Genomic DNA, 21,485 nt, shown 5'->3' with positions numbered 1-21,485 from the left:
CAGCACAGAAGATCCCAGAGAGGCCGATCACCCATTCAGCAGTGCTGCATCTCAATTCTGGCTTTAACATCCCGGCACAACTTCAGTAGAGTCTGCCTTTTTCAGTATGTCTTGTGGTAACTACAGATCTGGTATTCTGGAACTCTCAGCAGGGTGGGGTATGAGAGGCTTTTTTGCATGTCACCAGAAAACAAACCACAATATTACTGTAAAGCATGTTCTCATCCCAGTAAAAGGACTCTTCTTAGAAAGTCATCACAACTAGCATTTCTCTCACTGCATCCTTAGACTTCTATGGGGCTCACTTGCCCACTAAAACGTTATTTAAATTACCAGTATTTAGCTGACTTGTACCAGAGCATGTCTTTACAACCGAGGGAAAGAAATGAGAGATTCCACAGTCACCAGCGCAAACTCGAGGTACATTTTCTTCTTTCAAATGAAAAATATTCACTTACTGAGCTTCTGACTACCCCAATTTTGTCAGTGCATCCAAATATTACCTATAATATTGTTCACAAACCTTCTCAACTCTCAAAAGGTGCACTGCAGTTGCAGAAGTCACATACAAGTCTGCACAATATGAAGGGCAGGCTAGGGGCAGGGACAGGAGCTGACAAGCTCAGAGACCCCAGTCTCCAGTAGCAGAGTTTCAGCTACCCTCACAACTTCAGACCACAGCATACTGGGTGAGGACATTTGACCAGAAATGCTGTCCCTCAGTGAACTTAGCCAACTCCAGCATGTAGTAAAATGTTAGGAAGGACCAGAGGCTGTGGACTGCAGTCCTCTAGACACAGGGGCTCTAGATGGATGAAGTGCTCTGAACCTTCAGAACTGGCACGAATTGTCCACCCAGCTTCAGAAAAGCTCGGGTCCCTTCTACCCACTCTCACTGGTGTAAATCCGTACGTCCAGCAGCAGCAGCAACATATAATTTCAACTGCACACTCTCTGTAGAGCAGCCAGTAAAAATTGCATCCTCTCAGATTAATCATAGTCCTGAAGTCAACCCCTTGCTCCTGCTCACAAGGAAATCCTGCTACATCACGGGTTAGCGTGTCACTTCAAAACCCACTGCACCCCTATGTGTATTTTCTCAGGCTTTCCAACAAAAAGTCATCACAGTTGAGTCAGAAAAAAGGGGGGGAAAATACAACAACCAAATAAAAAATAAGCTGGCTTCTAATTCTTTAACAGGAAGAACTTTTTCACATGGTCAGAACACCTTTTGACAGACAATCTGCACACTGCTTTGTGGCCGTGATTTCTTCATTGGTGGATGGGTTATACTGTACAAACACCCATCAAACAACCATGCTATAGCACTGGGCAAGACCAAACTGCTTTGAATCCAAAGAATCTGCATTGATTCTTCTCTCACCCCACTCCTTTTTCAGCAGTAATAACATGGAAAAGTTACTGAACCCAGACGTTAATGTCATCCATCCCACCAAACATAGGACACAGTTTAAGAACGGTTGCATTGCTGGTGTGACCTGGAGAAGGTTTTTCATTCCTTTAACAACCTCAGCAATAGATGCTATCACTAGACTAACAGCGCAGCTACAGAATTGTGTGAAATGCAACTGAAATAATACTTACAAAGCAGCGCAATTCAATTAAACTCACACTGTCTTCCAAGAAACTAAGTTTTTTGACACTGGTATTGGCAGTTATGTCCCTTTAAGTTGCTCCATGGATACTACAACTGTTTTCTTTCTCCCAAGTCGTGCTTCCTCCCAACCACTGTTCACACTCCCTGTTCCATCCCAGGAAGACAAGGGAAGCAGAGCGCGGCTGTCCACCACTTCCCAGGATGGGCCAGGTATCAAGTGACCAGCACCCACCACCGAAGCCTTACACTACTCCAAGCACAATCTTTGCTATGTTTGAGCCCAACAGCGCAGGACCCCAGCCTGGTTTTGTGCCTCTCCCCCACTCCCAGCACCAGCCATAGGGCACTGCCTGCACTTGGCTGTTCCCGGAGCCATGGATCCCGGGATCCCGACTCCGGCCCCGCCACCCCCGGTGCTCAGCGCGCTGCTTCTCCCATTTAAAGCCCGGGGCAACCCCACGAGTGCGTGACACGGTTCCGTCCCCCGGGCCAGCCAAGGGGCGGCCGCTCGCCCCGGTGCCACCGCACTGGAAACTCGGGGATGAGCAACAGGAGCGGCGGGCGAGGGTCCCCAGCTCCAGGGCTGCACCCCGGCCTGGCCCCCCTGGATTCCGGCCAGGCGCTCGGGAGGCCCGGGCGCTCCCGCGGGCCGGGCCGGGCCAAAGGCGGGTCGGGCCGCCCACCGGCCCCCGGAACTTTCCCTCCTCCGCCGCCGCCCGGAGCCGGCCGGGGGCCGCCGCCACCGAGCCCCGCGCGGCGGAAGCGCCACCCCCGCTCCGCCCGAGCATCCCCCGTCGCCTCCACGGGCCCGCCGCGGCCGCCGCCACCCGGAGCGGGGCACAGGCCCGGCGGCGGGGGAGGCCGGCCCGGCTCGGCCCCGCGCCCCCGGCAAAGCCCCGGCGGGGACAATGAGATGGCGGCGAAGAGCGCCGCGCCCGGGGGACCCGTTGCTCCGGCAGGAGCCGCCCCGCCCCGCGCCGCCTCCTCTTCCCTCCCCTCCCCTTCTCCTCTCTCCTCGCACGGGCAGCGCCCGCTCCCGGCCCGGCCGCCGCGGAGACCGAGCGAGCGAGCGGCCCCGGCCCCGCTGCCCCCGCCCCTCGCGCCTCCATCTTGGATCGGCGCCTCTCGCGCGCTCCCTCCCCGCGCGCCGCGCTCACCTCGGGCCGCGCCGCGGCGGCGCCCCGGGAGCGCCCCGGGAGCGCTGCGGGAGCGGCGGCGGCGCGCGGGGTCCGGCGGGCGCGGGCCGGGGCCGGGGCGGCGGCGCTGGCGGGGCCCGCGCGGGGCTCAGCGGGGCCGCGATCCTAAACCGCCACCTGGCGGCATTTCCGACCCGCCACGGCGCAGCCGCCTCACGCGCCGGGCGCGCAGCGCCCCCTGCCGCCCGCGCCGCCGCACTGCGTGCGCCCGACCCCGCGCGCGAGAGGAAGGGGCGGGAACGAGGGGAAGCGGCCCCGCCCCGGCGCGCGCGGAACGCGGGAAAACGTCTTTCGCGCGGAAATGGCCGCGCGTGCGCCGCGTGCCCACCAACACCGCCGGGTGGGGGGGGAGTTGGGGGGCGACTGTCGGGACAGAGCCGGCGGGGACGCGGGCACCGGCGGAGCCTGTCACGACGGAGCGGTGGCGGGGCATAGCCTGGGGCCCAGTGAAGCGGGGGGGACAGGGACACGGGCGGGGGAAGAGGATCGTGACTGTCGCCACAGAGCAGGGGTGAGGGCCTTGCTTGGGCCGGAGCGCCTCCCCAGCCCGCGGCGCCAGGCCGGTGGCAGTGATGTGTCTGGGGCCGAGCGGGGTCGGAGCGGAGGGCGCGGCACGGCGAGGACCGAGCCCGAGCAACCACCGCCCTTCGCCCGTTTCTGCTCGGAGGGGCTTTCCTGGAGCCGCTGCCGGGGTTCCCATGGACACGCCCCGCGTCCTCTGACGGGTGCCCTCTCGGCAGTTGCCATCGCGATTGGTGCCGCCCTCCTCGCGGCGCTCCCGAGCTCGGTCGCTTTGCAGGCGACTGTCCCCTCCTGCACGCACCGCTGGCTGCCACGGGCTGCAGATTGTTTGGAGTGGATCACAGCAGCGAGCGAGATATCTCTAATCTCGACCTGTCATCTCCTATCGTGGACCGAAGATGCCGTCTCGTCCTTCGCCCATTGTAATGTACCTCTTAAAACCTTTCTTACATCTAACTGGGCTGTTTTCCTGGTTTCCTGTGCTGCAGGGGACTATATTTCAATGGTAATGTATTCTCTGTTCTTTCGCCTGTGCCTGGAACTGCTGTCTGAAGGAGTTTGTTGAGATAAGAGTTTTTGGAATGGGGAGTTTGCAGGCAAAGTGGCTCTTCTCCCAAAATCACTTAATTCAAGTACTGCTGCTGCAGAGGTAGGAGCTGCAGCAGGCAACAGGCATGAATGGAGAAATTAGAAAATAGTACTTTTTCATGGGAACGGCTGCAGATGGAGCCCGTATTCAGCAAGAGAATAGAGAAAGCAAGGGGAATTAAAGGCATATCCCATCAAATAAGGTTGCTTCAGTGAGCTAGCACAAATAGAGGTCGTTTTTTGGGGTAGCAAAATATTATCAGGAATGTACTGACAACTCGTGGGACTTTAGTGTGGGGTTTGTATTTGTATTCAGTGAAGGTTGTACTGGCTCTTCCTTGAGGCAGTGCTGCTGGATGTGACTCAATTAACTTGAAGACACGCGATACTGGTTTGTTGGTTTGTGTATAATGATTGCTCTTATGCTTAAGTGCTAAAAACGCCTTTCATGTAATTGCTTCTTCATTTTGTTGAACACCTTTTGCTATTCATGAAATTTTAATAAAGACTTGAGTTTCTTGGAACGTAGTTTTAATCAAATTGGTTTATGTCAATCTGGCTAAAAAGATAAAAGATACTCGTACACCACATGAGTGTAGATCCCTTTGCACGTGCAGTTGCCTGAAGTATGAAACACCTAAGAATCTCCAGGTGGTTTAATGGTGCTGAAACAGGACTTTAGGAGATTTTCCTGCACCTGATAAGAAATCAAAAGAAAACCCCTATGCTAAGAAGTCAGTGTACACATGTGCTTAGTGAAGGTGGCACGAGTTCAGTCAGTTCGGTGGATTTCCAGGGGTGGGTGTGTCTTTTCCTTTGTGTAACTTCAGGGAGAATTGTCAGTCTGTAGTTATCCTGTAGAGACTGCTCACAGTTCTCTGGTAATTTCAGCCTGATCTGGTCAGGATTGGGGGATTTTCCCCAGGGGCCTTTCAGAGCGCAGGGGTAGCTGACTTATTCCTCACTCCGTATCTGTGGCTGGAATTGCCACATCAGAGTCTTTCATAACACTTCATTAGTCTGACTGATTTTAACCAATCTGGCAGAATATGAGAGTATTTTTTGTTAGTTTATTCAAGACTGGTGGTTAGAATCACCAGACCTCAAAGCCTTCATATTCCTTCAGGCACAGAAGGAGAGTTCAGGCTCCCACCCCTAGCAGTCAGGGGGCAGATAAACACCTATTTCTCCTGGGCTAACCAGCATTGCAGGGGTTGAGGGAAGGAAGGAGTATTCGGGTTTTTTATTTCAAAATAAATCATGGTTTGTAGTCCATCAATGATCTGTGCCCTTTATTTGATCTACAGTGATTGTCTGTTCCCCCAAGGGAAAACAGGGTTCACACTTTGCAGTCAGTGATTTCAATGATCTGGTCATTTAAATGGGTGTCCCAGGCTGAATTGGGAATGTTTGTTTTGTAATATAGCTTCAGAATTTTGCATAGTGCTTCATCTTCAGCCTCATATTAAACTTGATTCAACATCAACTTGTATTTTTAATAGAAAATGCAAATAAGCCACGTTAAGTTTCCAGATAATAAGTTCATGTCATTGCCACAAAAGGCATGAGCAGAAAAAGAAGTAGCAAGTTGTCTGTGTAGGCTGTGCTGATTTCTGTCTATTTTAAATTTGTGTCAGGGACACATATAATGGATCTGGGATATGCCCAAATCTCAGTCTCTGTGGAAAATCTCACTGATTAAGAAAAGCAAGGTCACCAAAGACTACAAACAAATGAACTGTGGGAGGGTTGGCACCGCATTTGCCATACACTCAGTATTTAGTTGGGAAAACAAAATGTTGGGCTAAGCATTCCTGTAATTTATTTATTTGTTCTTTATTACTTCCTATCTCCTGTCTTTCACACGTGTTTGCCCCTCCACTTTCCAGACTCCTAAAGGTTCTGGTTCCCAGCTGAGCAGTCCTGAGGGAGCAGCTCAGTGCAGAACAGCCATTTTGAGCTACACACTCATCATCTATTGTTTTTCTCCAGAGAGATCCCTGAACGCATTGCACGGGTCCAGTGCCACATTCACAACTGTTGTGTTGAATTTGCAATTATTTATTGTAAGAAAATGTAATCTAAAAGCCAGGAAGCAAGAAAGTTACCGTTGTATGCTCACGGTAGCAAATTACCTATCTTGGTTTTGTTTTCAGGAACAGTCACAGCGTTTTTACTCAGCTGTTTCTTGACGAAATGAATGAGTTCACCCAGTGCTCTACTGTCAAATAATAATTCCTGTTGTCCACTTTTATCTTCTTTTCCCCCCACTTATTTTATTCACGATCCAGTATGTTGTGCCTTAAAGCAAGAAAGTCTTAATTTTTTTAAGGCTGCCAAACAAAACTGTGGATTGTAACACAATGAAAATGCGAGGTAGGAAAAGCTGTGCAGGTGAAAAATCACTGTCTTCCCGGGCTCACTCCGTGCGGTTTGCATTTGCATGTTAAAAGATTTGGAAATGAACAATTTAACTGAAGGAAAAGTGAAGGCAGCAGGTGAGCCTGGGGCACATTTCTGGCAGGTGTTGGTAAATGTTGATGTGTTGTTTGAAGTGCCTGCTAGCACAGCTGATACCCAGCTCTGTTTACTCTCCCTGGCGTTCATCTGCTCGTTCTCAAGTTCCTTGCCCAGTAAGCAGCCCCTGGACACCCTGGAATGCTTTTCACCATGCAGGATGTGCTGGGTGTGCTCTGGCCCTGGGTCTACTGCAGAAAAACGTGAACAGCAGTGCTGGGCAAGGCCTCCTGAGAGACGGGGGACTCGAGAGGGTCCTCAGCCCCTGGTACTTGTGCAGGTCCAAACTGGTGCTGCTGCTTCCTCTGGAGCTGGGACTGGTGCTTGCCCGTGTCCCCGCTCCTGTTCATCCCCACGAGGAGAGCAGGGAGTCGGCTACAGCTCAGTTAGGGTGCAGCAGGGGGTTAATGAACACTCAGCCTGTGAGGAAAAAGGCAGATTGTCCCATTCTGATGTAAATTAATTTGCCGGAGACACAGGCAGTGCTTGGCTGTCACAGATCACAGGCACAGAAAATGCCAAGGCTGAACCTGGCCAGGGTATTTTTAGTTTCTGCGATGAACTACTGCCCGCACATTAGCACTGCCTTTAGAGCTGTGTTCTCCTGACAATCTGCTGTCCGGCCGCTCAGCCCATTCTCCAGCGGCTGTGGTCTCGCACCGCTGGGACCTGGGGACAAGGACTGTTTGTACCCGTGCTGTGGTGCCACCGCAGAGGCCAAGCTGCTGCTGCTGCTCCTGGCAGAGCTCGGCTCCGGTGGGGAGGAGCTCCGGAGGAGGAGGATGGGTCCTCCTGGGCTCCCTCTCCTCTGCAGCCCACCACGGCTCAGCACGGCAGGCTCGGGAGTGTGAATTGGCTTGTTGTCGAGCTGCAGGAACCTTACGCTGACAAGATGCCACTGACTGCTTTCTCTCCATCTAAAGTGGTTTGGGGTTTGAGCCTCCCTTGGGTTTTACTTTCCATGCCGAGATGATTGCAACCTTCTCTGCTGGTACCTGAGAGCAACTATTGTTTCTGTCTAGATAGCCCACCGAAGATGATGAAGAGGTGTTTTCCTCCTCCGCCTTGGGATCGAATGTCTCTGTCACAGGTAAGGTCTGCACAGGTTTTATTTGCTGGAGTGAAAAGAAGGCAGGGAAGGTTTCATTGCTCCTGCTGCCTCTTGACTTGGAAGGCTTTGCACAGACGATGTGAAAACAGTCATTTCAATGACGTACCCCTGCCTTAATTAAACTACTGCCGCACCCCGCAGGAATCACAGGCACTGTTTGTGTAGTGGGAAATGGCCCTTCATGAGAAGACAGAAGGGTTTAACACTGCCACGGTTGTATTCAAAGATGTGTTGTCAACCATATGCAAACTGCTGACTTGCCCGGGGGTGCTCCCTATCTCCTTGTGTTGCTCTCTGTCACCTCCTCCAGTCAAATTTCTTCTGCAATTTTGTAACACTGGCAAGCCATTAACAATAATGCATAATTACAGGGTAAAAAGCTTAGCAAGATAACTTTCTTGTTAAAATATACTAGAATTCATTATGCATATCATCATCATGACAATATATTATTTTAAAAATTAGTGGCTAAAGTGAAGTGCCACAGTTGACTTTTAAGGAGATCCAAAAGGAGATCCAAAAGGAGATCCCAGCCATCAAAGGTATTTAGCAGTAACTCTGGAAAATTAAAGCAAAACCAAGAACAGGCTACTAGTACTTGGATAAAAATAGCTTGTAAGCACTAAAAGCACCTACATCCCAATGAATCTCTCACTATTCATTAAATAAGGTGTATCTCCATTTTTTTTCCTTAAGACCAGGGCATTTCTCTAAGGAAATGGATACATCTTCCCAAAAATACCCAGTCAAAAAGCGAGTGAAAATTCACCCCAACACAGTGACAGTGAAATACACCTCTCATTATCCCCAGCCAAGAGAAGAGGGATGTGAGGATGTTAATGAAGATACTGGAGTATTTATGGAGGATAATCCTAAGAGAAGACTACTGAATGATGGGAAAAAGAGAGAAAATACTTTCTTTGGTACAATAGACACCAAGCCAGCACAACTGCCAAAACCTGATGAGGTTGGACAATCCCAGCAGTTACATGAAGGAAATGTACTGCAGTCCAGGAAAACATGGGCAGTCCTTTTTGGCTCTGCCGTGGCTCATGGATGTGTGGCTCTGATCACAAGATTAATTTCTGACCGTTCCAAAGTGCCATCTCTGGAGCTGATTTTCATCCGCTCGGTCCTGCAGGTGCTTTCCCTCACTGCTGTGTGCTATCACCATGAGCCTCCCTTCGGCCCCAAAGGCTACCGGCTCCGGCTGTTCCTCTATGGGGTCTGCAACGTCATCTCCATCACCTGTGCCTACACCTCCTTCTCCATAGTGCCCCCCAGCAATGGGACCATCATGTGGAGGGCCACCACCACAGTGTTCAGTGCCATTCTGGCTTTTTTACTCATAGATGAAGGAATGGCTTATATAGACATATTCACTGTCCTTGGCAGTGTGTTCGGTGTTTGTCTGGTCATGATTCCCCACATTGTTAATGAGGAGAACTCTTTGCTGAACACCTGGAAGGAAGCTTTTGGCTATACCATGACTGTCATGGCTGGTCTGACCACTGCCCTCTCCATGATAGTCTACAGGTCCATCAAAGACAACATCAGCATGTGGACAGCACTGTTCACTTTCAGCTGGACAGGAACAGTGTGGGGAGCATCCACCATGTTCCTGCTCCAAGAGCCAATCATCCCACTGGATGGGGAAACCTGGAGCTATCTCCTTGCCATTTGCCTGTGCTCCACTGCAGCCTTCCTGGGGGTCTACCATGCCCTGGGCAAGTTCCACCCCGCTCTGGTGAGCACTGTGCAGCACCTGGAGATAGTCATTGCCATGGTCCTGCAGCTCCTTGTGCTGCGCAGCTTCCCACATACCTGTGATGTGGTTGGGGCAGTGCTTATCTTGGCGAGTGTTTTTTTCCTTGCGTGTTATAAGCTTTTCTGGAAGGAATTAAGAAGACAAGATTATCAAGAGATTGTGGATTTGTCCATTAAATGAATGTCAGTTTTCAAGTCTGATTCTGGCTGTGATCATGTGGAAGTGACTCCTTTCAGCTCCTGTGTCTGTGCATAGTGGCCAGGCCCTCTCTCTACCATTTCACTTCTCAGCTGATGTAGCAATGTTGGTATCTCCAAATGCCCATTCCAGGTGAATTTGTTCTGCTGCACACAACCATTTTGTCATACCCAAAAGAGCAGCACACAGGGTGCACAGCCAGCACAGCCTAGCCCACTGAAATGCAGGGCAAGCTCTTCTTGACCTTCTCTGGATAAAGCAATACAAAGGGACTCAAAAGTGACTCATTCATGTGTGCTGTGGTAGGAGGAAGATGAGCAGCAAAACCATTAAAAGAGTCAAACCAAATTGTCATTTCCTCTGTAATGCTTTTTAAGCTTTGGCTGTCATATTCTAAATGGAGCAATGCCGAATTTCTGTGGCTAAAACTTGCATTTCCTGTGTGTATAAATAAGTCAGTAAAGCTCTTTGTGCTTTTTGGCTAAATTTCTGGCTGAAACAACACAGGACGCCCAGATGTTTTGCAGGGAAACTGAATCTCCAGTTGTGCCACAGCTGTGACAGGTCCCCAGGAACTGTAAGGTCCATGACAGATTAAAGATCTAGTCCTGATGCAGACCAAAATCCTTTCTATGGAACCATTTTTTCTAAAGGAGGTTTTGACTATTATCCAAGGGAGGGGAAAGAATGGAGAGAAAAAAAAAAGAATTCATTTGAGATGGAGGTGTAAGCAGCATGGTAATATTGACCAGCCTGGCAGGATCAGTGACTGTCAGTCAGGGTGCTTGGATACTAAACTCCAGTAAGACATCAGATTTGCAAAGAGCCCCAGGGTTTTATGAGTCCAGATAGTACTCCTGGCCATTCTAAAGAGAAAAGCCAGCATCTGCGTCCATGGGCTCTGTGCCAACCAGGCTCTGCAGGCACCTCCCACTCCAGCTGCCTGTGCCTCTGTTCTGTGATATGAGCATTTTCCGAGGGAAAAGGCATCACTCAGATGGCTCCAACCAGTCCAGCTTCCCCCACAGAAAATACATTTTACTTGTGAAAAGAAGCAGCATTTACTTTTATTCCTATGAATACCTAGGGAGACCAAGCTCCCTGACATCAGCCAGCCCAGCTGAAAAAGCTCCTGATCCATGTGATATTTGTGTCCTCCAGTGTTGCTGATGCCAGAGACCACCTGGGCCATGCAGGGTTCCCTCAGGTGCTGGCACAGTCACAGCTGCCCCAACAACAGTTTCCTTGAGCAGGTGGAGTTGGCAACAGGAGCTCTGCCCCTGTAGAAAGGACAGAAAAAGGGGAGCAATTAAAGCAAAGCAGTGCTGGGCAGAAAGCTCTGCCCAGCCAGAAATCCCTTTGACAGCTTAGGGCAGAGCAGTTCCCAGCCCAGAATCCTGCTGTGCTTCTATAAATTCCTCATTTCACTCTGGGGCAGATGATCTTTCTTCTCTGGCTGCTCAGGCAACAGGAAAGCTTCCTTTGTAGAAAGCAACCAGGTCATGAGACTCCTCTTTCCATGGCTTCCATGCCTGTCCCTCTGCAGGAACTCAAGCTCTATGCCAACACATACATGTGCAGGCATCCAGCTAGACAGATCTGGCAAGCCAGGGGTACTGGACAACAGGACTCCGCAAAAGCCTCCACTGTGCAGTGGGGCCGTGTCCTGGGCAAGCCCTGGAGCTCCCTCGGCCCCAAAGCAGCCAAGCTCCCTCCTCAGAACCTCCCTCTCCCACCCCTAAGGCCCAGGCTGGCACAGGCAGCTCACATCCAGGGGACCACCTCAAGAACCTGAGTGGTGTCCATGGAGCAATTCAGGCGTTTATGAGGCCTGGTCCCTCTCCAGCTGCTCCACAGCCTGCATGAGGTCCTGCACAGCCCTGTCCACATCTGCCCGTGTGGTGCCACGCCCCACGGTCAGCCGCAGCGCATTCTGTGCCACCTCTGGGGGAATCCCGCAGCTCAGCAGCACTGGGGAGGGCCTGGAACACAGCCAGGAGGAGGAGGTTGGACTGGAAGGTCGAGGAAACGCCACACATCAGCAGGGAGCCCCACCGAGCCACAGAAGGAACCACATCTGCAGATACACTCCAGGGCACCTGTTCCCTGCACAGCCCCGTTTGCTTTCCAGGGGCACTCAATCCCACTGGGCTTGTTGCCCAGGAGGATCTGGCTCTTCTAAGAAGAACCTGTTCCATGTCCTTGTGGGCTGGCAACTCTCGGGCTCTAGACCAGGCCAAAAAGCACCCACAGACCCCATATTCCCTAAAGGAACTATCTGGACATCCAAGCAGGGCTGGAGCAGGTGAGCCAGGCACACACACAGACACAAGGCAGGCTCTCTTCTGGTAGTGCCAGGAGCTTAAACGTACTTCCAAGCTCAGCTGGATCACCCAAGCTGGGAGGACAAACTCCTTTGAAGCAGCAATTGAGTGTTTCAGCTGTGTCTCCTGCAATAATCCCCTTCACAGCCCTTCAGCCGCTCTGGAAAGCTCTGTACCCTCTTTGTTAAAGGTGATGCTGCCCAAGCCACCCACTGTTCCTTTCCCTGTCCTGTCTCCATCCCTCCCAACCCCCTGTCCTCTGGGAAGATATCCAGGAGCTGGAAAAGCTGTCTGCTCACCGATCCCCCTTCTCAGAGTGGCAGGCAGCCCCGACGCTGGCCAGGAGCACCTTGCAGTGAGCCAACACCCTTCGTCCTGCAGCACAAGCAACACAAGAGCTGCTCTCCCAGTGCCAAGGCTCTCTCCAGGGCCTCACCTCCCTGCCTGAGCCACACCAAGCACCTGCCAGTCTCAGCCACAAGTGCTGTGAGGCACAGGTGCTTGGCTCTGTGTAACCATCACATGATAGCTGTAGGATAAGAGCTACCTTGAAGGCCTGGGCCCAAGATGGAGAAGTTACAGGTATTGCAGAGTCGCTTGGAGCCCTTAAAGTGACTGTTGAAGTGAATCCTCTGCTTTCCGAAGGAGGCCTGGAAAAATCAGAGGGCTGTGAACCTCTCTGGGTTTCCAAGCAGCTCTGTCCTTTTGAGGGGGTGGGCCAGGCCAGAGGGACATACCCACCCTGTTCCAGGCCCCACACACTGCAGTCTGAGGCTGTGGGAAGGGACTAGATATGCTCACCTCCAGAGTGGCCTCCAGGTAATCCCGGACATCTTGCATATGAGCCTCATATGCCTCCCAGTTCTTGCTCACTAACTCTGCAGCCTGACAACACAGACAGGCTCCACCAGTGCCAGGTCCCATGTCCCCTCTCAGTGCCCTGTGCCATGCAAGCTAGGTGACTGTCAGAGCTGCAAACCTGCAGCAAGCGCCCCAAAACACCTCCTTCGACTGGCAATGGAACTTTCCCAGTTCACCCTCCTTCCCACATCCCATGTTTGTCCCTTTTGATGACCAGAGAGCACAAGTGGCTGCCTCTGTGCTGGGTCTGCACCACTCACCCCAACCATCAACTGACCTGGCCAAGGCCGGCAATCATCGGGGTGTTCTCAGTGCTGGAAGGGAACAGGGACCAACCAGTGAGTTATTTCTCCACACCAGAAACCCAACCCTGAGCTACAGACATTCCCTTATAGGACCCCTCATGGCTCCTGGACACCTCTCTGAGGTGGCTGAGGAGGCAGTTCCACCCTTGGCAAAGCCTGAGAGCCAGGGAGTTTCCATGCATGGATCCATTGCCCTGCCATGCTGGGCTCCTCGCCCCAGGGCTGGCAGGTGACACAGCTGCCAGCTCAGGTCACACAAGGCAGCCCACGTGTCTTGGCCACCAGCCAGAGGCCCACCTCTCCAGGAAACCACCTGCCCCCTTACCCTGGCCGGAAACTCCTCTCCTGTCCCCCTCCGAAGAGCATGGGGTGCAGTGGGGTGGCGGTGCTGGGGCTGCGGGTGTACAGCGCTCCGATCCGTGGGCCGTGGAACTGTGGGGACAGCCACAGTGACCCTGGGGACACTGATAGAAATGACAGTGCTTCCTGCCCTCCTGCCCAAATCCGAGTGCCCTCCAGTGCTGGCCCCTGCCCATTGCACAGGCACAAGGCACTGCAGAGCTGCTCTTCATCCTCAGTCTCCTGCCCCTCCCAGCCCAGACAAGTTCCACACGAGTGAAGTCTGTCTGCAGAACACCACCCAGCAGATCATCTTTGGCCATTGTGAGGTACCAAGCTGTGTGGAGCATCCAAAGTCCCCCTGGCACCCCAGCAGAGATGTCACATAGGGTGATCAGCAGCTGGGCCACACGAGCAGGGCCACACCTTGTGTCCCACGATGGTCAGGTAGTCCACACTCAGCTCCTGCACGTCCACACGCCCCTTGCCAATCATCTGTGCTGCATCTGTGTGCACCAGGATCCTGGGCAGACCCTCTGCTGCTCTGCGTTGGTTGAGAGCACGGATGCGCTGGCTCAGCTCTGCGACGGGCTGGTGGCAGGGATGAGGGTCTGCATCCCAAGGACCTTCTGCTGCCCTCTGTCACCGCCTCTTTGCAAGGCTGTCTCCACCCCATCCCCCTCACTGCCCACACTCACCATGATGACCCCGGTCTCATTATTGGCCAGCATGAGGGAGACCAAGCAGGTGTTTGGCTGGATGGCGGCCAGGACATCATCCACTTCTGCCTGCCCACTCCGTGGAGACACAGGCACAAAGGTGGCTTCTGCAGGGCAGGAGACAAGCCCTGAAGCTGGCTGGGTAGGCTGTGAGCACTCAGGACTGCCTGTGCTCCACTGGACAGGGTAGAAGTGTGTGGGCAGTGGAAGCACAGGCACAGAGCAGAGAGGTGACACATTCAGCCTGGGGGAACATGGCAGCCATGGGGGTAAATGGTGCCCTTCTCCAGGAGGAGAAAGTGGAACATCACAGAGCATGCAGGATCTAGCCCTCCTCCAAAAAACACCAGCAGAGTCAAGTCCCCTGTTCAAACCTCATCTGTGCCTGTGCCACTCACCTGCCAGGCCCTCCCTCCCCAGCTGCTCCAGCGGCAGGCGGATGGAGTCATGCTCTACACTAGATGTCACGATGTGTGGTGTCCCCCGGCTGTCCCCCCTCCCATACTGGCTGTCATGGAAGTGCCTGCAGGCAGTGTGGATCACCATGTTGTTTGCCTGGAGGAAGGGAGGAAGGGAGGGAGGAAGGAAGGGAGGGAGGGAAGGGAAGGAAGGAAGGGAAGGAAGGGAAGGAAGGAAGGGAAGGAAGGAAGGAAGGAAGGAAGGAAGGAAAATGGAGGCTCAGAAGAAGCATATTATCCTTCATCCCCACCCTCCTTATCGCTGTTTGCTGGAGGGGGGTTGGTGGGTAGGGATTCCCAGGAATGGGGTCCCCCCCGCTCCCACCTCTGTGCCCCCCGAGGTGAAGATGATATCCTCAGGGCGGCCTCCTAGCATCCTTGCCAGGCTCTCTCGTGCACTGCTGATGAGCTCCTTCGCCTTCCTGCCTGTAGGACCAGATCTAGCAGCTCCCACGGGTTCCTGTCACCACGGGGCCCAGCCCAAGGAGGCAACATGGCCCATCCTAGTCCCTACCTGCAGGGTGGGAGCTGCTGGGGTTGCCCCAGGCCTGGTACATGGCATCCCACATGGCCTGGGCCACCTCGGGTGCCAGGGGGGTGGTGGCATTGTAGTCCAGGTAGACCCTCCTGTAGGGGGAGGGGCAAATAAAGGGGTGCTGGGGGGCACACGGTGGAGGCACAGGGTGGGAGCACAGGGCAGGGTAGGGCCTCACCCATCCAACGAGTCACACTGCACCTCTACCGGCTCTGTCCCTGTGCCCATCACTGATGTCGCTGTCACTATCACCGTCTTGCTGCTGGTTACAGACATGTGGCTGCCCGTGGGGGACCAGGCACCTGCCCTGCCTGGGACACCACAACCACCCCTCTCCCTCCCACCGGCCCCACAGCCACGGCTCCACCAATCAGCTCCCTGCTGCCTGCCCCACAGCCACGGCTCCACCAATCAGCTCCCTGCTGTCTGCCCCAGAGCCACGGCTCCACCAATCAGCTCACTGGCCCCTGCCCCCTCAGGGCACTGGCCAATCAGCTGCCCCACAGTAACGGCCGCCATCACCCCGCTCTCCCGGCCGCACCGCCCAATCCGCTGCCGCCATCCCCATTGGCCAGGGACTCATGAGCGCACGGGGCTCCCGCTGGTCCCCGGCGGGCGGCGCGCGCGTCCCCTGTACCCCTTTGCCCCCCACACTTCGCGGCGGGTGTCACTCACGCGCTGCTCACGCGCGGCCCGAGGTGGAATGGGCGTAGGCCGCGAGGCGGTGCGCTTCCGGCGCGCGGGGCTGGGCGGTACTTCCGGGACGGACGCAAGACCAGGGAGCGGCGGCGCTTCCCCTCGCCAAGATGGCGGCGGCACCGTCCGTGCGATTCCCGTGCCGCGCCCCGCACAGGCTCCGCGCCTTACTCCGCGCGATGGCGGTGAGCGCGGGGCAGGGGGCGACAGGGCGAGCAGCGATGACTTCTGCTCGGGGCTAGGGCAGGCAGCGTCCGGGGCCCGCCGCGCCGTGACTCAGCGCCGCACCGCGGAGGCGACCACGCGTGCCGCGCTCGGTGCGGGGCCGAGACACGGGAGCTGCCCGGGGATGCGGACCAGGCGGCCGTGCCTCGTGCCTCCGCGCCCCGGGCGGGCCGCGGCGATGCGGGCCGTGCCCTGGGCCGGGGGAGGGGGGGGAAGCGGGCGGTTCGGGCGCTGTCGCGGGGTCAGGCGGGCGGAGCCGCGGGCAGGGCACGGCCAGGCCGGCGCTGCGCCCGCGCTGCGGCCCCGGCGCGCCTGCCTCGCTGTAATTGATAAGGCGAAGTGCAAAACTCAATTAAAGCCGAGTTCCCGCACGCAGACGCGCCGTATTAGGCTCTGGGTGCCGCTCCGAGGAGCGATAGGCTCGCGGAGCAGGGGCTGGGTTGGGCTGGGCTAACGCAGCCGTCCAACAGCGGCGGAGCGCCGGAAAGCCCCGCGTCCCATTGGCCTCAACGCGGCTTACATCGGCTTGTTTCTGCTGCATGGAAAAAACTGCCTCGTTTGACACACTCCTCTCTTTTCCTCCCGTCTTTCAGGTTATGTCGTAACTACAGAACTACGGAGCAGTGATGGAATCACTGGACACCGAGGTGAGGGCACGGAAGACCCTGGGGACTGTGGAATACGTGGAGTCTTCGGGCTTTGCACAGGGGGTGCTGCCCACCAAGAAGGATGTGGTGCAGAACATGCTGTACCTGCTGCAGCCCAAGAGGGCAGGCCAGGCCCAGCGCTCCAAGGAGGATGCGGCCCAGCTGCTCGCAGAGCACCTGCAGGAACACTGGCTAGTCTGCAACCTGCACACCATCGCCACACAGAATATAAAGAAACTCATCCTCAAAATGTATGAGGAGTTCACCCGATTGTACCAGACCAGGAAGCAGAGACAGAACCAGGCTTTTTCCGAGCGAGCCGACAGATTCAACGAGAGTTCAGAGAAGCTCTTTGACGTGTTTTGTACAGACACACAGATGCGGGATAAACTGGAGGAGTACAGTGGGATAAAAATGACCAGCATCGAGTGGAAGTTTTTGGAAGATCAGAGGAATGAGAGAAAAATGTACTATGAAGATTTCACAGAGAAGCAGGAGCTGAAGATGATGGAAAGAAGGCAGAAGATACAGTGTCTGGAGCACTTCAGGAAGCTCGCCAGGGAAGAGAAGGAGAGCAGCAAGGCAAAGGAGATGAAGTACAAGGGCGAGGAACAGTCAGATGAGGGCACAAGTGTGGATGAGCTGTACCCTGCGGAGGAGGAGAATGGTGGCGCCCCGGCCTTCTCGCTGCGGGGCCGGCGGAAACGCCGCTGCACCGCAGCCGCCGGCGGCACTGACCTGCCCCTGGAGGGCGAGCACATACGGATGAGCATCCGCAGGGTCAGGCCTGGCTTCTACGAGACTGTAGAAAAGGCAAAAAACTGCTAGCGCCCGCCACCAAGTGCGGGCAGAGCTGCTGGAGTACGAGGTGGCAATGCACACGTTAGGCAAGTTTGAAATCCCACCATCCATTGGAAGTGATTGTTGTAGATCCTCAAGCCAGAGCTCAGGAACATGCTGCCTGGGAAGAGGGCTGGGATGATGACAATGGCAGCAAGGACTAAACCACATGGATTTGGAAGGATGAGCTGTCAGCAGACAGTGATGCCAAGGCTCAAATGCAGCGGATGATCCAAGGTTACGTAGCACATAAGCCTCTTCTTCCAAGGTCCTGTCTGCATCTGTGGGGTTTGGAAGTCTCTCAACATTTCTGAGCCAGTGGTTGGCCTAACAGCATGAATCAGGACTCTGATTTACTGCAGGGTGATAACTTGGACTTGTTGCTAACAGAAAATCCCTGTGCCGAAGAACCCTGGCTGCAGTGGGGGTGAAAGGTGCTTGGCCTCTTCCTGCGGGTGCTGGTGTTTCTGCCAGGAAGGAAGTGGGTTTACAGCATGTGTCAACAGCCCTGGAGAGGCATGCTGTGCTTTTGGAAAGGGACTGCTCTCATGCTTGAGGAGAGCAGGAGACAGTGGAGTGCTTTGGCTGTTAAAGCATTGGTGATTCTGAATGTTTTATTCTAGATTCTATTTTACCGACGTTTCCTTGATCAGGATAAACCTTCCCATAACTGGATGAGTTTTACCAAGAAGTCCCTAATCTAGGATCTGGGGTGTGAATCCTAAATGAAGTGGTAATGTTTTATCTTTGGGGGGAGGGGGTTAACATAGGAGAAAATGCAAATTGCATTATTTAGTTTTAAGATGAGAGTAATTTTATAAACTGTTGTACTGCCTTTTTAGGACATAGGGAAGAAAAAGCCTTCCCAGGTGTAGCTGTGGTGTTCACAGCAGCAGGCACCCAGATCTGGGCTTGCTCTTCCACCCCCGAGGTGGTGTAGACCAGCAGGGGGGAGATGGTAGTTTTCCACCCAGAGGTTGTTTGAACAAAGCATGACCCTCTTGCCCATGTACATCCTGAGCAGTGACGTATCTGTGACTTTTTTAGTTAAGAGTTGCTTTACTGGTTTTTTTTAAAGGTGAGAGACTTGAACTTCCAGTGAAACACAGTGCTGGAGATCTCTCTGGTGAGATGCCCAAACCTTGCCAGACCACACTGAAAATGGAAAACCCCCAAGTCTCTATTTGTCCACAAAAGATCTGTGGTAGAAAGAGCACAAACTTGCCTGGTTTTAAAATTTACCTTCCAGTGTGAATGTTGGTTTCCCCACTCCAGTATCTCAGCTTTTCCCTGTTTCTTTTCTCTCCGTCCTGCACATCATTTACTGACGTTAACTCATGCTCTTTCATTCTTTGGCTTTTGCTCCCTTTAACAATAAATGCATGTACGAATAATTTTGACAGTTCATTTACTTTTGATGAATCAGTCCTCGGACTGCTTTGAAGTCCTGTGCCAAAGGAGGAGTGAAACACAGAGCAGCTGCTGATCCCCTGGGACACGGCAGCCCTGGCCAGGCAGGCTCCAGCCTTGGCCACCTGGCTGTGAGCTGTGTGTCCCTTCTCAGGGACCCTGCTCCTCAGTGCTGGGGTCCTTGCTCTGTGTCTCTGACAAGCTCGTCGTGGTAAGTCGCTCCAAAGTATTTAGTGCCCGCCGCGTGCTCTGCACCACTCGTAGTTTTACAGGTTTGGTAGCAGCACCCTTGAGCCTCCGCTGCCTGAGGCTTCACAGCCTCCCTCCATCTCCTCTCTCTGATATGCTTCACTGACCTCCCCATGCAAATTATGTCACGTTTAAACTATTTGCCTTCCAGCCCGGAGGTGCTGGATTGAGCCTCTCACTGGGTCTCTACACCAGCAGCTCTGTTTCAGCAGGGAATATAGCCAAACTCGGACCTCGCCAAAGTAGAAGTTTTTTAATAACTGCTGTAAGCCCCCTTTTTATTACAAATATAGCTGACAGTATAAATGCTTGTGTGTAAAGCAAATCCATTGGGCTTGGCTCGGATATGGAACACAGCTGTATAGTGCTTTATGATTTTCAGGGATTCAGGGAATTTAAGGTTGTCAAATTTGACTTCCTGTCTAGCACAGGGAATTACATTTCATTCAGAAGCCCCACACTCAGCCTGCTGGTCTCAGCTGAACTGACAAGTCTGACAGAAAGTCAAGCCGCAGGTGTCAAGCAGTCTGCTGTCTTCCTTGTTATCTGCTTGGTGATTAGTCACCTTCACCGTTTCAAAAAAAGATGAAAAAAAAAAAATCTGACCAAATTCTAGGCTGTGATTCTTTCCACAATATCCTGTACTGGCTGAGCAGAGTTTATCACAACAAAATCATATTTGGGTTTTTTTAACTGGGTTTGACTGTAGATAGAGCCAAAGCCTGGCTCTGTTTCTGCTGCAACAGGGGGGAAATTTCTAAATCATGTATTCTGGTATTCTGATTACTCTTCTTTGGGACCATGGTGCCTTTATAATCAGGACAGTAAATCTTGTCCCAGGATTCTGTACTTTTGTACGTTAACAGTTGTTGACTTTCCTTTTTGGTGTGTCCCAAATAAATTAATATAACATACCTCTGGGCTTTTGTTTCTTCTTTCTAAAGGGGGATGAAAGAGGAAACTGAAGCTAAAGCAGATCTCTGCTTCAGCTCTCCTTCCCAGGTCCTTGCAGGAGCAGCTGGGATGCATGCAGGTGGAGCTGCTCCCATCCAGACCGTGTGGGGCCATGGTAGGGAAGCTGCAAGAAATGGGAATCTGGCACAGGGGCTCACATGGATCCTTTCTATTCAAACATGCTGGAGCCTGAACAGCTGAAGGTAAGGGGAGAAGAATAAAGTCACTGCCCATGGTGGCAGTATTTCATGGGGACTCTGAGTGTGCCTCAGGCGTGGTGGGATTGGTATCAGAGACAAAGGTGGGGAGTCCCTGCTTTCTTGGTGTGATCCCATGCATGAGTGTTCTCTCCTGACTGGTTCAGGGATGTTGTTTGAGATGAGCGAGAGGCAGTTGTGTCCAAGTGAGACACAGTGATGGTTTGCACCACAGGACTTCAGCAAGGAAGGAAAATTGGAAAGGAGGAAATGCTGGAATGGTTGTGTTTGCATCAATGGCTTTTGCAGGAGGGAATCGAGGTGTATCCCAGGGGCTACAAATACTGTTGCTGGATGCCGAGTCACTGATTTTACTGGGTATTTGGTCAGGAACATCATCAACCCTTGCCTCCCGAGTCCTGCTTTCTGCAGGGGGAGCAGTAGAAAGGAAAGGACATCCTAAAAGCCCTGCACACCAGCCTGGGGCCCTGGCAGCCAGGCAGGACACATGCCAGCCCCAGGCAAAAGCTGCCTTTTTGCAGCCCTTCCAAGTTCCTCAGAGCTGCCCAGGCCGACTGTGAGTGAGGTTGTACAGAAACACCCGCCTGATTTCCCAGCATGGATGTGCCTCTTCACGTGGCCACTGCTCTGCCTCCTGCCCCTCTCAGAAAGGGGAAGGAACACAAAGAAAACCACCCAAAATGCAAAACACGGCGCTAGTGAGTGGGCTGGATGTGGAAAACAATGTCTGTGACTCAGCACAGAAGGAGTCACAAAGTTGGAATTCAAAACAAGTTCAAGCCCAGCACTGTGGGCATATGGCTCGTGGAGTGTTGGGCAGTGCCTCCCCACGAGGGAGCTGGGTGGGCAGGGGGAAGTGCCACAGCTTTGTCCTAGCTGTGCCAGACAGCTTAATACAGGGTGACAGTGACAAATTGCAGCACTGCAGGTGGGATACTGGGGAAAACAGTGCTCCTGGGAAGAGTGGAACAGACTTGCGAGGCTGTGTCACAACTGTGCTTGTCCTCAGCACCTGTGGCCAGGCTTGGGCAGAGCTCCAGGAGGGGAGATGAACCTCCTGTGTCACCTGGCATCCACGTGTTTTCCCCTGGGGAGATACATGGCACAGGTGGTGGTGAAGCCACCCCCACCATGGCAGAGCTGGGCACAGAGATCCTGATGTGGGGCACAGCAACCCAGCATGACAC

General features: G+C 53.6%; 3 protein-coding genes across 4 annotated transcripts; 2 read left to right on the top strand and 1 right to left on the bottom strand.

Moving 5' to 3' along the window:
- The first annotated feature begins 2,158 nt into the window (after positions 1-2,158).
- SLC35G2 (solute carrier family 35 member G2) lies at positions 2,159-9,500 on the top strand. 2 transcript variants are annotated; one of them, XM_062499448.1, is made up of 2 exons: positions 2,159-2,172; positions 8,249-9,500. In XM_062499448.1, the coding sequence occupies exon 2, from the start codon at positions 8,271-8,273 to the stop codon at positions 9,498-9,500; it is 1,230 nt and encodes a 409-aa protein (XP_062355432.1). In that variant the 5' UTR covers positions 2,159-2,172; positions 8,249-8,270. The 2 variants fall into 2 exon arrangements, with proteins under 2 accessions (XP_062355432.1, XP_062355431.1); XM_062499447.1 differs by lacking the exon at positions 2,159-2,172 and adding an exon at positions 7,483-7,531 and having other exon boundaries at positions 8,254-9,500.
- Positions 9,501-10,783: 1,283 nt separating this feature from the next.
- Positions 10,784-15,299, bottom strand: SCLY (selenocysteine lyase). Its single transcript, XM_062499137.1, has 13 exons — positions 15,238-15,299; positions 15,039-15,151; positions 14,850-14,950; positions 14,465-14,621; positions 14,046-14,173; positions 13,774-13,938; positions 13,334-13,440; positions 12,981-13,017; positions 12,644-12,727; positions 12,390-12,492; positions 12,142-12,217; positions 11,301-11,500; positions 10,784-10,798 (listed from the first exon to the last, which is right to left on the bottom strand). The coding sequence occupies exons 1-12, from the start codon at positions 15,285-15,287 to the stop codon at positions 11,341-11,343; spliced, it is 1,281 nt and encodes a 426-aa protein (XP_062355121.1). The 5' UTR covers positions 15,288-15,299; the 3' UTR covers positions 10,784-10,798; positions 11,301-11,340.
- Positions 15,300-15,802: 503 nt separating this feature from the next.
- LOC134047879 (uncharacterized) lies at positions 15,803-20,069 on the top strand. Its single transcript, XM_062499343.1, has 2 exons — positions 15,803-15,940; positions 16,574-20,069. The coding sequence occupies exon 2, from the start codon at positions 16,607-16,609 to the stop codon at positions 17,453-17,455; it is 849 nt and encodes a 282-aa protein (XP_062355327.1). The 5' UTR covers positions 15,803-15,940; positions 16,574-16,606; the 3' UTR covers positions 17,456-20,069.
- The last annotated feature ends 1,416 nt before the right edge of the window (positions 20,070-21,485 follow it).

Source organism: Cinclus cinclus, chromosome 10 (genome assembly GCF_963662255.1).
Source record: "Cinclus cinclus chromosome 10, bCinCin1.1, whole genome shotgun sequence".
NCBI classification, from domain to species: domain Eukaryota; kingdom Metazoa; phylum Chordata; class Aves; order Passeriformes; family Cinclidae; genus Cinclus; species Cinclus cinclus.
This window is presented reverse-complemented; position numbering and strand designations above follow the sequence as displayed.